Source organism: Gossypium arboreum, chromosome 6 (genome assembly GCF_025698485.1).
Source record: "Gossypium arboreum isolate Shixiya-1 chromosome 6, ASM2569848v2, whole genome shotgun sequence".
In the NCBI taxonomy this organism is placed as follows: domain Eukaryota; kingdom Viridiplantae; phylum Streptophyta; class Magnoliopsida; order Malvales; family Malvaceae; genus Gossypium; species Gossypium arboreum.
In genome coordinates this window covers 139,250,592-139,267,640 of record NC_069075.1, presented here as the reverse complement: position 1 = coordinate 139,267,640, position 17,049 = coordinate 139,250,592, and the positions used below count along the sequence as shown (strand labels likewise).

At 29.1% G+C, this 17,049-nt stretch overlaps 1 protein-coding gene and 1 long non-coding RNA gene across 2 annotated transcripts; both read left to right on the top strand.

Moving 5' to 3' along the window:
* The first annotated feature begins 8,898 nt into the window (after positions 1-8,898).
* LOC108485732 (uncharacterized) lies at positions 8,899-11,576 on the top strand. Its single transcript, XR_001871355.2, has 4 exons — positions 8,899-9,147; positions 9,223-9,305; positions 11,249-11,449; positions 11,530-11,576. It is a non-coding gene; the product is annotated as an uncharacterized LOC108485732 (long non-coding RNA).
* Positions 11,577-14,905: 3,329 nt separating this feature from the next.
* Positions 14,906-16,799, top strand: LOC108484653 (serine/threonine-protein kinase-like protein At1g28390). The gene has a single exon (XM_017788527.2). It carries the CDS (start codon positions 15,202-15,204, stop codon positions 16,711-16,713), a length of 1,512 nt encoding a protein of 503 aa, XP_017644016.1. The 5' UTR covers positions 14,906-15,201; the 3' UTR covers positions 16,714-16,799.
* The last annotated feature ends 250 nt before the right edge of the window (positions 16,800-17,049 follow it).

The following is a 17,049-nucleotide window of genomic DNA, read 5'->3' as shown; positions in this document are numbered from 1 at the left end:
TAGTAAAATTAGGGTGTTTATGATTTTAGAAAATTATTGTCGTTTTTATTTTCTTTTCCTAGAAAATGAAATATTTTCTTTTTAACAATAAATGGGCATTATTTTACTTTTTCGGCATGACTATTTTAGCCTTCAGTTTTAACTTTTGGTCTTAATTTTTCTTAACCACTTTGGACCTCAACTTTAAAATTATTGTTGATTTTGATAATCTGTTTTAATTTTTATGAATTATTTTGAAATTTGTTGATTTTTTAAAAATATGTTTTATTATTACTTTAGCATATGGGAATTGCAACCTAATGTTAAATGTTGTTAAAATATTAACAGATAAATTAATTTTTGGGAGAAAATTTAATTTGATATTTTGGGTACAGTTTTGTTAAATTTTAAAGGTTATCAAAGTGATGAAAAATTAAGATAAAATTCTTTTAATTTTTAAATAATAAAATGCAATATTTTTATTTATTTATGTTGCTTATATTTCTAGAATTACTACTCATTTAATTTAATTACAAGTAGTAAGAGTTTCCGTTCGTTTATTTTATATAAATTAAATTTGTTTGATTATATTGGTGAAATTGTTATTGATCATACTTTTTATGGAAAGTAATTCTAAACTTAAGCTGTAGTTTAAGTTTTGTGTAATCTAATTAGTGTTCTTAATTATTTCTCAAAGATCCTTATTTCTTTTTTGAAAATGAATTTGGCTTGAATCACGAAATGGTAGTTAAATTATGCATTTTTATTCAAGTTTATACTTAAATATTTTCGGGTTAGAAGTGATATGAAAAGTGTACTTGCTTAAATTATATTTCGATATTTTTAAAATTAGCTAATAATTTATGAAACGTGGCAATTTTAAATTAATTTAATTTAATTTAATTTAACTAATAAAATTAAATTTAATAAAATTAAGTTATCATTATTTGACATTTCCTCTCTTCGTATGATGATCCCTTCTTTTGATGCATATTTTTAACTGTTAGATAATTTTTATTTGTAATTCTTTTACTTGTTTTTACTCAATTTTTTCAAGTATTTTAATTTAATTTGTGTTATCTAATTTTTTTATTATAGATGTTTATTTATTATTAATTATTTTATACAAAGTATATAGAAAAGAATAAAAATTATTTAAAAAATTAATAAATGAATTTTGAATTTGGATGAGAAATGAGTCAGAAATTGAGATTTACAAACAAAAAAGAAGCTTGCCGAAGTTGAGGTTTTGTTATCAAAAAGTAGGTTTGGATGAACTTGAATTTTCTATAACTAAGTTGTTGGGTGGAGAAAAAAGAGATATATTTATAAGTTTTTTTTGGAAAGAAGTTTAAGAAAATAAAATTTATTTTTTAGTTAAATATCATCATGTATCACAAAATTATTAGAGAAGTAATGTATCACAAAATGATTAGAGAAGTAATTTTTTAATAGATTGGGTAATTTGAGTAATGAAGTTTAGCTTAGGTATCAATTATGACAAAAAAAAGTTCAGTTATTTTTTTAGTTTAAGTCAATGGATTTCAATTTTCATTTTAATAAAAATTTCCAATTTTCAAATTACAAAATAAAAGTAAAATTTTGTTATTATGAAAACAAGAAAGAAAATACTCTCCTAGACCATTAACTGATTTTTTTATAAGAATGACAAGTTAATTAAAATTAATTATCAAATTTAATAATATAGTTTTTCTTTCAAATTGGGGTGGGGATGGATAACAAGGTTTGAAATTGACAAATAATTGTTTGATAAGTATTTTAGTTATTATTTCATACAAGTTAAGATGATTTGATACCAATAAAAATATTTTTATTTTTATAAATAAGTATATATTTAATTTATTCAAAATGATGGATGATCCATATTTTAGTAAGATTTGTTGGGTTGGGGTGTAAAATATTTTGATAGAAATTTGGATTAAACAAATGTGAGTTCTGTTTTTACTTTCTTTCAAAAGGAACATTTGAACAATATATTTGAAGAGAGGCAAAGCTAAAGTCAAAAAAAGAAACATAGAAAACCTAATAATCCAAGTTGATTTTTTGACAAAAACAGCGAAAGGAGGGTGAATAAATTGGGTAACCCCATTTTCCACTTCCGTTTGAATTTTCCGTAAAAATAAGTAGGTGTTGGTTGGAAGAAGCGACCCCACTCTTATAACTACTGCTATTATAATATTTTCTTTTCAATTGACCTAACTCTTTTAAATAAGGTTATAGTATTACCTATAAAAAAAATTGATTTACCACTAGAGTTATACGAGATTATAATCGTGTTTTTTACTTTAATTAGTGATTGAGGGTTCGATTCTCGTATTAGGTATGAAACAGTTTTAAAATTTGTGGCTAACATTTACTTCTACCCCTTAATGGACCTGCAGAATGTGAAAAATTAATTATTAAGCTCGTTTCAGTAGATATATCGAGAAAAAAAAATGATTTATCATGTAAAATAACACATGATATATTTTATTTTAATTTTCTAAATCATTTTGATTTTGGTTTTACACATGGAAATAGTTAATATTTACTCGATGTGAAATAATAAAATTTATATTTTTAAAATATATAAAATTGATTTAAAATCATTCTTTTGTATAATTGTATAAGAAATGCATAAAATTAGAGTTCATGGGTGATTCTTAATTTTATTTTTAAACAATAAAAAATTTATCTTCAAGTTTTACTATTACTTTGTTAGTTTAAAATTTATATATACTATATATATATATATATATATATATATATATATTTAAAGGAGTTTACTAGTACAATTATATGTGCATGTATAAATTAAAAATAATAAATGTATAATCAACTAGAATTAAAATTATTTAATATTAATTACGATTACTAAAAGCAAAATATATTCAATCAAAATTTCCACACAATCAAGCTTGAATTAAGAATATTTGGAAGAAATTTGGGATAGATTGATGTTGATTCTACATCAAAGCAAAATACATTTAAAATAAACTTTCGTTTTAATATACTATTATAATTAACATTCTTTGTTTTTTTTTTTTTGAAAATTTAGTTATTATTTTAAAAAAAATTACATAGTTTAAGTTTGTATTTATATATTTAATTATTAGTCTGCTGTCCAGAATTACTAGATCATGTTCCATCATTTATTTAAGGACATAGTGTAACGCCCCCACGCCCGAAACCATCACCGGAGTCAAGCTTGAGGTGTTACTAAACTTATCTTACTTTTTAAACAACTCTAAATCACTTATTTTAATTTTCGAAATAAACTGTTTTTCTGCGTCATGGTTACTTAAAAATTTATTTCTCGAGTTTCAAAACTCAAAATTAAGATCCGTAAATTTTTCATGAAACTATACTCATATATATATCTACTAATTTTTTTCTAGAATTTTTGACTTAGCCAATTAGTACAGTTTATTAGTTAAAGTTTCCCCTGTTTCAAAACTCGACTGCACTGGCCTCTTCTTACTACAAACCATTTTTCTTCCTGTACAAAATTCATATGACTAAGTCGTTTGTTTCTCTCAAAACTAGATTCAACAAGAATTCTAACCATATAAATTATACCTTCTAATTAGTTTTGTAAAATTTATGGTGAATTTCCAAAGTTGAAACAGGGGATCCAGAAATTGCTCTGACCCTGTTTCACTAAAACTCAGATATATCATAAAATATAATACTTTTACCTGTTTTGCTTATTCCATAAGAAAATATACATAATAAGCTTTAATTTCATATATTATTCATCTTCAAACTATGTTTCTACAATTTTTAATGATTTTTCAAAGTTACATCATTTCTGTTACTTGAATCTGTTTTTAGGTTACTTTCACATTTTTCATAATTTTCATGTGATAATCATCATTCAATCATACATATTAATAAACATGTATATCATCAGCTATTTTCTTAGCTAATCACTAGCAAGTATTTACACATCATTCATTATTCATATTATACCAAAAGTAGCTAAGTTTCTATACATGCCATACCCAAAACAAAACGCCTAGTTATACCGAGTTATTTCTTTGATAGTGTGATCGGCCTCCGACATTTCCTTCGATCCCGAGTGACTAGATAAGTACTATAAGAAGAACAAAATAAAGAGATTAAGCACTAGGCTTAGTAAGCTTACAAGCAAATAAATCACAACATTCAACATAATGGATAATTATGCATAATATCATCTAACATCATAAATTTCTTTACTTCTCAATTTCTATCTTCTTCTTTATTCCCTTACCTTCTTTCTTACCTGACCTTTCCTTTTTCATAAGTATAATCTACTTTTCCTTTGCTGTTAATTCACTGTAATTTAACTCGTATCCTGACCCGTTGAACCACTCGGAATACTAAGGATACTAGGGTCGTTCCTGTCTATCAATATCCCGCCAATGCCATATCTTTGACATGGACTTACATGAATTATTCCTGTCTCCAATGCCATATATAATATGGACTTACATGGCTCAATCCTGTCTCCAAAGCCATATTTCTAATATGGACTTACATGGCTCATTTCTGTTCTGTCCTGTCAACCCTAATATCCTAACATTCTTAGGGTTCAACCGGGGCTTTCTAACACTTTTCCTCTGTCACTTCACCTTAAATTCGACTTTAAATATTTTCATAACATAATATATAAATGCTGAAATTGACAATAATAATGTAAAATAAAAGAATATTGCATTTATTTACTGTAAACTTACCTTGATACAAAATGTGACTAAACCTTACAATTTAGTCCTTTACTTTTTCTTTTCCTCGTTCTTCTTTGGATTCTTGATCTATAATATAAAATATTTCTACTCATTAGCATTTATTTGATTTCTATTTCACTTCACAATTTATGCTGTTCAAAATTCGAAATTGCACTTTTACCCCAAAATTTACAGTTTTACAATTTAGTCCCTGCTCAATTCACCCATCAATTGAACTAATTTTTTCTAAATTAACACTTTTATTTTATCATTATAAACTATTTCACAGCCTTTGATATTCTGAATTTCAACACCAACATCTAATTCACAATTTTGCTCACAATTAGGTCCTAAATACCATTTTCTATCAAAATGACTTAATAAAACAACCTTAATATGAAATTAGAACTTCAATTTCATAATAATTCATCATAAACTACCCTTACTCAGCCAGGGTAACTTCCAATTTCACCCATCAAATCAAAAACTAATGAATTAGATGATTGGACCTAATTGTAAAAGTCACAAAAACATAAAAATTACTAAGAAATAGTAAAATTGAACTTACATGGTGCAAAAATATGAAAAACCAGCATAGGAGACCTGCTACGGCGTTTCGGCTGAGAAAGATGAAGAAATGTCTAGATTTTCAATTACATCATTTTTTAACTATTAACTTTTATGCTAATTCCAATTCATCCCTTGTTCACATTGTTTTCTTGCTTATTTCATACCCAAACCGTCCAGCCATTAACCTTTGGGTCTAATTGCTCTTTAAATCCATCTTTTAAATACTTAAGCTATTTACTCACAATTTAACAAATTTTGAGCTATTTTCGATTTAGTCCTTTTTAATTAATTAGCTATCCAAACATCAAAATTTTCTAACGAAACTTTAATACTAACTCAATGACACTTCATAAATATTTATAAAAATATTTATAGCTCGATTTTTAAATTCGAGGTCTCGATACCTCGTTTTTGACCCGTCTGACCTAATAAATTATTTTAATTCACTAATTTCACCATTTCACAAATTCTTCTAAATTCTTACTTGACTCATAAATATTAAGTTACTATCTTGTTCAATCTTATTTGTCCGATTTAGTGATCTCAAATCACCATTTTTGACACCACTGAAAATTAGGCCGTTACATTCTACCTCGAATTTGTGGTTTCGCAACCACTGTTCCGTTTGGGCCCTATTTCGGGATGTTACACATAGCATAGCTGATTAAATTTTAGCTTGATTGGTATGTGTATTGTTGCCAATGCAGGAGGACATAGTTTCAAGTGCGTTGAAGCGCATTATCTTCCTATTTATCCGTTGGGGAGGGGCTATTTATAGTTTTAAGCATTGTGTCAAAAAGAACAGATATGATCAGAATTTATAATGAAATTATTAAAAAAAAAATCACATAATATGTGATATGCGTCAACAACTAATGACAAACAATAGAAATTGAATCTTTTAATTATTATTAAATGGTGTATATATTTAAAAACCCTTTTTTAATATAGAAAGTTGTTATAACACTAAAGTTATACAAGATTTAAATAGTACAATGGTTTAGTTCTCATCATATTCGATATTTGGTATGGAGACACTACATAAAAATAAGGCTATAGCGGCGTTTTTATAAAAACACAGAGCAATAGCGGTGTTTTTTACTAAAACGCCGCTAAAAATAGAACATTAACGGCGCTTTTGGTAAAATGCCGCTAAAGACAGAGCATTAGTGGCGCTTTTGGTAAAACGCCGCTAAAGACCGAGCATTAGCGGCGCTTTCGGTAAAACGCCGCTAAAGACCATAGCATTATCGGTGCTTTCGGTAAAACGCCGCTAAAGACCAAAGCATTAGCGGCGCTCTTGGTAAAACGCTGCTAAAAGTTATATAACCCCTAAACCCCAAAAAAATCATAAACTAATTTATAACCCCTAAAACAATAATTATTAAAATTTATGGTTATACAATATATTAAATATTTTCTTATATAATCGTAAAAGAGATAGTATTGAATTTAAAATATTAAATTAATTATCATTATAGTTTAAAGTTTATGAGTTAACTATGGTTTAAGATATATGGTTTAGGGTTTAAGGTTTAAGAGTTAACTAATATTTGAAGGTTTATGATGAATTATAGGTTTAGGGGTTAGGGTTGGAGTTTAAGGTGTAAGGGTTTGGGGTTAAGGGTTTAGTGTTTATGGGATAGGGGTTAACAGGTTTAGAGTTTAGATAAGCAATAAAATTCCTTTTTAATTATCTTTGTCCCTTGTAATATATATATATATATATATATATATTTAGGATTTAAGGTGATGTTGGTCTAAGATCTAGGGTTTATGATTTGGGGTTTATGGTTTGGGGTGTGGGGTTTATGATTTAATTTTTAGGGTTTGGGGATAAATATGGTGAACTACATAACTTGTGTATCTTGGATTTTGTCATAATATAAATCTAAATAAGATAAATATAAATTATTATTTTAAAAAATAAATATATCAAGATAGGTTAAATCCCAAAAGCATACATGAACAACGGTTTAGTGTGCAATTGTATACATGAACTTTAATTTGATCCAGTTATTGTAATTTATTAACACAATTATTGATATAACATCATTTTATATTTAGGGTTAAGGATTTAGGCTTTATAATTTGGAGTGCCTTAAAGTTTAGTGTTTATGGGATAGGGGTTAAAGGTTTAATGTTATGATTAAGAAGTATGAATTAATTTATATATTAAACGATTTCTTATATAATTGTAAAAGAGATAATATTAATTTGAATATTATATTAAAATTATAATTACAGTTTAAATTATTTAAGAGATAATAGATAAACTTTATATAAATAAAATGGTTTAAGATTTAATCTAAATATATTTTGATATATTAAAATAATTCAATTCAAATTAATTCCTCTACACTTAATTTATTTAAGTGAAATTTAAACTTAAAATTGTCATAGAATATAACAAATAAAAATGAAATATAAAAACTAAGAGATTAGTGGCGTTTATTTAAAAAGTGCCGCAAAAAATATAGCAGTTTAACGAAAACGGCGTCGTTTTAATTGGATATTTAGGAGAGTAGCGGCGCTTTTTGAAAAAACTTCAAAAAGCGCCGCAAAGAAAAAGCAGTTTAACGAAAATGGCGTCATTTTTAAGGGAGTACCGGCGTGTTTTTCAAAAATGCCACAAAAAGCAAAAAAAAAGTATAACGTAAACGGCGTAGTTTTATATGAAGATTTAGGGGATTAGCGGTGTTTTAAAAAAAAAACGCCGCAAAAAACATAGTACTTTAAAGTAAACGTCGTCGTTTTCATATGTACTCTAGAGTAATATGAGTTTGAATCATTGTTGTATTAATTTAAAAAAAAAAGAGGCAAATTATGCTATTATCCCATGTACTATATGTAAAATGTGTCTTTAGTCCTTATATTTTAATTTGATTAGTTTTAGTCCCTGTATTTTTCAAATCGATCAATTTTATCGTTTGTACTTTTCAAAATTTAAAATTTTAGTCATGGTGACTCAAATGATAGCAATTATATATGTTTGGTTAAATTATGCTATTAGTCTTGGTATTATGCGTAAAGTTGTAGGTTGAGTTAATGTTATCCAATTAGATTATTATTGGTCCCTATATATACTTTTCGAATTTTAAAATATTAATTTTGACACAAATGACAACCGTTAAAGTCGTAACTGGCTTTTTGTGAGTAATATGTTTGTTACATTAAATTTTAGAAATAGCAAAACTTAATGAATTTAATAGCTACCATTTAATTAATACTACAATTTTAAATTTTGAAAATTAAAATGACTAAAAATAACAAAATGAAAGTAAAAGGACTAAATCCACAACTTACATATAATTAAACAACTAATAGAAAAAATATAATTAAAATATTCAACTTGTTTATATTTAAAAATTAATAAATATCAAACGAAAATAACATGTATATATGTATTAAAAAAATTAAAACAATATCATTAAGTTTAAATAAATTTACTTTAAGTATTTATAAAGATTTAAGAGATTTAAGTAAAATTAAATTAAAGATTTAAGGGATTAGCGGCGTTTTTAAAAAAAACACCGCAAAAAATTAAAATAATAAACGGCATCGTTTTTAATGGATATTTAGGGGATTAGCGCAAAAAATTAAAATAATAAACGACAATATTTAGGGGATTAGCGGCGTTTTTTAAAAAAACGCCGCAAAAAAAAATAATTGTTTACCTTGAACAGTGTCGTTTTCCTGCTATGTTTGCTTCTTTCTCATGCCCGACGCCTCCCTGCAACCCAAAATAGATTTCCCAATTCTCTAATTTCTTCTGATCCCTAAATTTTCCCCAAAAGAATCAGCACCCAAGAAACCTAAGACCAGACCCCTTTCATGCAAACGGAAACTGTCTCTACAATTCCAATTCATGCGTTTTTAAGCAAGGGTATGCATATAAATCTCCTTTTTTGCAAACTCCATTAAAGTTTCTTATCCTCTTTATAACTTTTGAAAATTGCAGATATATAAGTTGATAAGCTTTGGAAGCCATTTGAGCAACGCCTGCCATGAACAAGCATGTAATGGAATCTTCATGTTCATAGGGTAAGCTTTTCTTATTTTGCTTTTAAAAACAGCTGTGGGTCATTTTTGTATTATTTTGCTTTGGAAGCACATATTTCCAGATTCACTGATAAAAATAGGCTTCTTATTGGATTAATTAATGTTTTGTTAGCTTTATGATTATTGCGTGTTAGCTTCGTGATTATTGCTTGATCTAGGACATACATACATACTAATATATCTCTCACATGCTCCACTGCATTTAACCCATACAGACTTCATACATTTCTCATTGCAAACTCTAAGACCCATCACAAGTATATTTTCCTTCATGTTTTTAACTGATCTGAAACTTGAACAAGAAATGATCAGTCTTAAGTTTTCCTAATTTGCAATTTTCTCGTTCCAGTTCCTCCTCCAGACTCTTTAACTTTTCCTCTATTTCTTAAGTTGTTCTTTCAGACCCCCCTTTTTTTTTGTTTAGTAAGCCCAAAGTGTAGTATGTTGAATTAGTGGAGTCGAGTGTGGAACCTTTAAATCGAAAAAATGAGTAAAAACGAAGAGGTTTATAAACTTGACAAATAAAAAAAATAGAAGTAAGCTGGTGTTGTGCATAGGAGTCTGAAAGTTGCTAAGTCTGGTGTCAAGAACAGGAACAAACCTTGAAGATCTATGTCAATAAGTAAGCTAGACAATTTAAGTTGTCTGTGCTGCGATTTTCGTTGTACTAGACCCCTTTCGTTTTATCCATTTTGTGTCTAGATTTTTAAAGCAAAGATTCATGGTCCTTTCCAGTTTGATTTCCAAATTATAGTATGGTAATTTTGAGGAGAAAAAAAAAGTCTCACTTTCTTTCAATTTATTTTTAAAGTTCTGATGCAACATTACTCATTTAGAACTTGGGTTTCTTCTCTCTTCTAAAACAAATATTATTTTTCCTGGAAAATTTCGTTGTTCCAAATTTTTTTTTTACTTTGATTATGTATAGTGTCAATTATGAACTTAGGTTAAAACCAAAGCACAAATGCTCTATATTAAGTTTGTAGATTGTCTTGTGATGATAATTTATTTCTAAGAGTGCTTAAACTTGTGAATGGTTTGTATTTTAACCATTATTGTATTTGATAGAATGGTTTCTAAATTTCTTTTCAACGTCAATTGAATTTTTTTTCAAAAACATTTTTTTGACAGCTATAATGAATATTACCAAACTCTTCAAAAACAATTTTCCATAAACTAACTCTTAGAGACTACAGTGGCCAACTGCTTTGTTTCCTTCATCGGAAGTGAATGATGTTGCGAATGTATCATCTGATACATTTGAACAGGGTACCTTCTAATAAAACCCTTTGAATCTTAGGAACAATCAACTACCTAAGGAAGTCTCTTTAAAAGGTAACTCATGTCTCTTTAAAAGGTAACTCATTTACTCAATCCACAATCAAACAAAGGCCTATTCAATTCCAGGAACAATCTATCACATATCAAGTCTGTGATTTACTATTTAGCATACTAACTCCACTTTAGAAATAACCATACATTCTAACAAAAACAGAGGTATCACACTAAAGTAATCCACTTTTTATGTTAAAATATGACTAATGATTACATATCTTGATGAGAGAAATATTTTTTAATTTAAAATATAAATTCTAATGAAGAGTATTTTTATCACAAAAATACGAGAAAATCGGGTTCTGTACATTTTATACAATAATTTTTGGTACGAAAAAAATTTCCCAATAGGAAATTATAAGAGTAAAATATTGATAATGTTGAGTGATACAAAATAATCAAATTTAAATTTATGAGACAAACATGCCTGATAGCATGTTGCCCATCAACTACGAATCATGGCATAACATGCCTGATAGCAATAAAAATCAAGCTCTCTCTAATATTAAGGTAACAAAACGTTAATGTAATTTATAATACTTTGGTTTAAGTTTCATTTATATTTACTTCATAAACTTTGTGTTTTTTAGGAGAGGTTTGCTTTAGATGTCTTTGATGCCTATATCAAGAAAGCATTGGGTAAAAAATGGAGAAACCACAAAAGCATTTTGAAAAAAGAATATTTTAAAAAACCCATAAGCTTCGAAGAAAAATTGCAAAATGTCCCACCGGGAATGCTGAGGTACCAATGGGAAGATGCGGTTCGACTTTGGAATTCGAAGAAAGGAGAGGTATTATGTACTTGCAAACTCTTATAAATTTTTCGGTTTATAGTATTTACTATATACGTAATAATAATTTCATTATGTAGGACCGTGAGCGAGTTGGAACAAGCGCAGTAAAACAAAAATTTACGCACCGAGATCGAGAAGTTTTGCTTGTGTAGCTCGGGCAGCGGTACTATGGATTTATTAATTCTATCAAGTATTAATGACTTTTTACTATTAAATAATATTTACTACTATATTGTAGGAAGCCTCGTCGGTCAAAAGTTGGACGCCTTGACTTTTTGACATTACGCATGAAAAAAAGATGGAACTCCGATGACATCCGAGGTGCGAAATTATGGTATATTTACTTAATAAAATTTGATTCATTATAAATATTTATAATATTTAATTATAATGTTTTAATTAAATGCTTTTATTAGTTTAATTTAAATAATGTTATGTTGTATTCCTTTTATTGTATATTTCGTTTCTAACTCTTTAAGCGATTTATTAGGAGAAACTAAAAGGTAAGAAGGCGAGTATGAAGTGACCGCTTGATTGATAGTTTTGTTAATTTTGAGGATATTGATAATGTAATTATTAATGAAGTTTTGGGTCCCGAAAGGTATGGTCGGGTTAGATTTCAAGGATCCGTGTTAACTCGACCCAATATTTTGGATCCACCTCGCACCAATACATGCCTTCCGAGAGTCAAAGTCAAGTTTGAAGTTCGAGGCTAAAAGATCGAGATAGTTCGATACAAGCTAGCACAGATGAGCAAATTTCTCAACTTAGAGCGGAGGCGGCGGGAGGAGGCAGGCGAGCAGAAAATACAATGAACTCGATTCTGACTTCATCTATGATGACTATGTTCCAGCAATTTCAAAATCCGCCATCTTAGACATTTATTTTCTTGTAACTTTTAACATTATTGTAAGAATATTTTGAATATACATTTACAATTTATATAATATATTTTTCGTATAATTTTGTATTATTTAAATTTTCGGGTTTTGGTTGGATTTCATGGTATATTTGCTGTTTTTGATTGGATTTCTTGCAGGAGGGTTGGATATAGGTGCAAAAATACATATTGCAAAACTGGGCAAATTAGCGGCGTTTTTAAAAAGCGCCGCTAAAAGTCCTGGTCTTTAGCGGCGTTGTTTTTAAAAGCGCCGCTAAAAATCCTGGTCTTTACTGTGTTTTTCTAAAAAGCGCCGCTAAAGACCAGGACTTTTAGCGGCGCTTTTTTTAAAAAAACGTCGCGAATTTTACCGGCGTTACATATAGAGATGTTTTTTTCCCCAAGCTCCGTTAAAGGAAAAAAAACGCCGCTAAAAGTCTGTTTTCCTGTAGTGAGAGTCACTAAAGAAGAGAGTTCGGAGTGAGTTTTGGCGGGATGTAGACAATGAGGTTTGCCACCTCCTCTTGTTGTGATTTTGAGCGGATATTTATAGAGGAAGGGTGGTTACTTATGAGTCTCGACCATTGAGTTCTCCATTCTATAGTCGGTGATAGGACGGTAAAGGGATAGCCTTGTTCAAGATGTGATGAATTGGTGAATATCATCAAAGACTCTTCCTCGTATCTCTTTTGAGAATTGTGTAGGCCCACTATATATGACTTGATGTTTAAGCGAGGCATATTGTTTTGCCTTGCATAAAGTTGAGCTTCGCCAAGTTTTTGTAGATGTTGAATGACCCGTTAAGGGGGTCTAGGTGTGAGTATAAAAATTGGGCCTCTAGACAAAATGCAAGTTTTAAAGTAGTCAGTCGATTCATTGGCAAGGCTTGTTGCTCCTCCTTTTAATAGATCCTTCACCTTAGGATTACAAGAGTTACATTTGTTGAGATTTGAACTCTAAATAATTTCTAAAGATTCTACTTTAACGAGCATAGTCCCAATGACAACCCCAAATTATCACAAAAATTTATAATTGCATTTAAAAAGTAAAATATATTCACCAAATTGAATTCTCAAATTCAATTAATAATTTTAAAATATATATTTACATACAAATATATTTATATATGTTTTATAAAAAAACTATAAATATATGAGGAAAAAAATCAAAATATCGAAAAACACATTGATTCTAGTAGGTATTAGTATCAAAATAATACAAAACGTTCATCAATACGACACCGATTATTATAAGGAACATAAACATTTAAAAATAATTATAATATTTAATTTAAATTATTAGTTAAAATTAAAATAAAATAGAAGTTGGGATAATTATACATTTAAAAATAATTATAATTTTAAAAAAATATAATTTAATAAAAGTATTGATAACAACACATTTAAAAATAATAAGAATTTAAATTACAATCATTAGTTAAAAAATTGTGCTAATTTTAAATAAAAGTATTAACTAAAAGATTTTAAAAATTTTATGTAAAGAAGTTGTGCTAAATTTATTCTTGTAAAATAGAATTACGACTTGAATAAAAATTTAAGCATATTAATTACCACTTAATTAATATTAGAGTTAATTATGTTAATAATTTATTATTTTAAATAATGTTATTTTACATTAATTAAATTAAGTAAAACTATATTGTATGTTAAAATGTTTTAATAATTATTTTAAAAATAATTATAATATGTGAATTAATAAATTAATAAAATTTATATTAATTACTTTAATTTAAAATATAATATTTAAAAACTAATTAAATATGAGAATATATTTCGTTTTTAGAATGTTAGCTGTCAAAGGCCCCATTAAACCATTACAGAACAAAAATAGAAAGAAAAGCCTCAAAAGAGCTAATTGGCAAATGTTTATGTTGCCTTTATCATTATCATTACTTTTTAAAATTTATATTCCTATTTTTTAATTTTAAAGTTTTAATTTTTATCCTTTTAATTTATAAATTAAAAATCTCAATTTTATAACATTTAAATGTGTTATGAATTTAATTTTTAAATTAGAAGTTAATTAAATTTTTGATAAATTTTTAATATAATATTTAAAATTATTTATATTCTCTTCTCAATTTCTAAATCGAAGGATAAAATGTGTTTGAGTACGCTTAAATCCATATCCTTTTTGCAATTAATAGAATACTTTTATAAAAGAAAAATTATATGATTCATGGTTAATAAAATTTTAGATTTTAATAAATAAATAAAATATATATACGTAAAATTAAATCAATATAATGCATAATAGACGAAAAACGAATAAAAGCAGAATTAATATAAAAAATAGACAAAATTCATATAAAACATATACAGTATAAAATAATATTGCAATTATAAATGATGAGGGACGTTCAAGATCCAAAACCTCAACATTTCCTTATAAGATATTAAAATATAAAAATTATAAAAATAAGAATAAAATTCAAAATGAAAAAAGTGTAAAGAAAAAAAAAGTATGGTAAAATTATTGATGGAGCCCACTTTGCCCCACTTCTTTAAACCTTCCCCGAGAAATTCCCCTTCAAAGTCTCCAACTTTTGCATGGCGAAAATCAATACTCAATAAAAAATATATATTATAAAAATTTTCAAAAACTTGAAGCTTTGATTGTTTTCACATCTCCAAAGCTGTAAAATCAGTACTCACTTTAAAACACTTTGGATAGCCAGCCAAAGCCGACCCCTTTCGTCTTCCCCAATACCCATTTCTTTTTTCATATTTAAAAGGGTTAGTTTAAAACCTTTATTTTCAAGTTTAATGGTGGTGTTTAATGGTGGTTGCTATGATCAGCTCAAAACCATCCATTTTTTTTTTGATTAATCTCTAGCTTTACTCATTTCATGGGTTACCTCTCTTGCAATGCGGAGTCCACCATTAAAGTTTGTGATCCTTGCAACTGGGATTATTATAGAAAAAAACCCAAGAAAAACAAGCCCAGAAGAACCAGAAACGACACCGGGATCCGGCAGTTTCTTTACACCGATCTTCTTACCGCCACCAATGGCTTCTCTTCCGATAGCTTCCTCGGTAAAGGTAGTCACGGTTCTGTCTACAAAGCCGTACTTGAAGACGGCAAGTTAATCACCGCCGTTAAGAAAACGTCAAAGAACTGTAACAGTCCCGCCGACAACGAGATCGAGATTCTTTCCCGAGTTTATCATCCTCGGCTCGTTAATCTCATCGGTTACTGCTCCGATTCACTTTGTAAGAATAAATTAATCGTCGTGGAATATATGCCCAACGGTTCATTGTACGATCTTTTACATTCTTCTTCTTGTAAACCGCCGGGTTGGTCCAGCCGGGTTCGATTCGCTTTACAGGTAGCAAAAGCGGTTCAAACTTTACATTCGGGTAACCCGCCGGTGATCCACAGGGATATAAAATCGTCCAATGTTTTGATTGATCAAAGGTGGAACGCTCGATTGGGTGATTTCGGGCTTGCATTGATAGGACACGTGGAGGATGTACGGATTAAGTGCACCCCACCGGCGGGGACGTTAGGATATCTCGACCCGAGTTATTTAGCCCCGAGTGACGTCAGCACGAAAAGTGACGTGTTCAGTTACGGCATTTTGTTATTGGAGATTATTAGCGGGAGGCATGCTATTGATTTGAAGTATAGTCCGCCGTCAGTTGTTGACTGGGCGGTTCCGTTGATAAAAGGAGGAGATTTCGCCGCCATTTGCGACGGTCGTGTTGGGCCACCAGTGGGTGAGGAAGTGATCCGGAGTTTGGCGGTGTTGGCGGCTAGGTGCGTTAGGTCCGCGGCGGAGAAACGTCCCGGGATGGAAGAAGTGGTGGAATGTCTGACAGTGGTGAGCAAAAGAGTTCACGCTGGACCCGTTTGGAGCAATCTAAGGCGGTGCGTGAGATGCGTGCATAAACCGATGGCTATAAACCACCCGGTTTTTGAAGGGAGCGAGGAGGCGGCAAGGAGCTCGAGATGTGGAAGCAGGAGAAACAGCCGAAAAGTGACGAGCGTGGCTGATAGCGGCTGCGAAGCGAATGTGATCGGAGAAGGTGTGGTGAGATCGAAATCGATCGGTTCGTTAACGGAGGCGGTGGCTGCATCGATGATGAAGGTAGGCCCCACAGAGATTGATATGGACGGCGAGCACGTGGCGTTGGTAAGAAAAAAACCAGCAAAAACGCCGACGGTGAAGCTGAGCAAGTCGAGGTCAATGGGAGTGCTGCAAAGTCCAAGACTAATGAATCTAAACGGCAAACAATACGTATTCGAAATCGGGAAAAGAAGGAATTCAAGTGAATTCGATATATCGAAGCTGGTTATCAATTTCGATGATGACAAATCCCAAAGAAAAATATTGGAAAAGCCCTTGGTTTTTTTTTAAAAAGATTTGATTTTTTTAAAAATGTTTTTAATGTGTTTATTTGTATCTCAAATTATTTGTGAATTTAAAGTTTAAAACTTTTATTATTATTATTTTTACATTTTGTTACTTCCATTAAATCCTCAAAATTTAAGAAAATCACATATAATTAATTAAAAACTTTTCTATTCCAATTAGGCCTGATTATGGGTCGGGCTGGTCTATCTAAAAATCGGGAGGGTTTGGATAAATATATAAACTAAAATAATGGATTTAGAAAAAAATAAGACCTTTGGGCCGAACCTCGAGTAAGAATTTTTTAACCTAAATTTGACATGAATAAATTAATTATTTTTA

Excerpts from the sequence above, each read along its gene's own strand:
- LOC108484653 (XM_017788527.2), top strand. The coding sequence starts at position 15,202 with ATGGGTTACCTCTCTTGCAATGCGGAGTCCACCATTAAAGTTTGTGAT.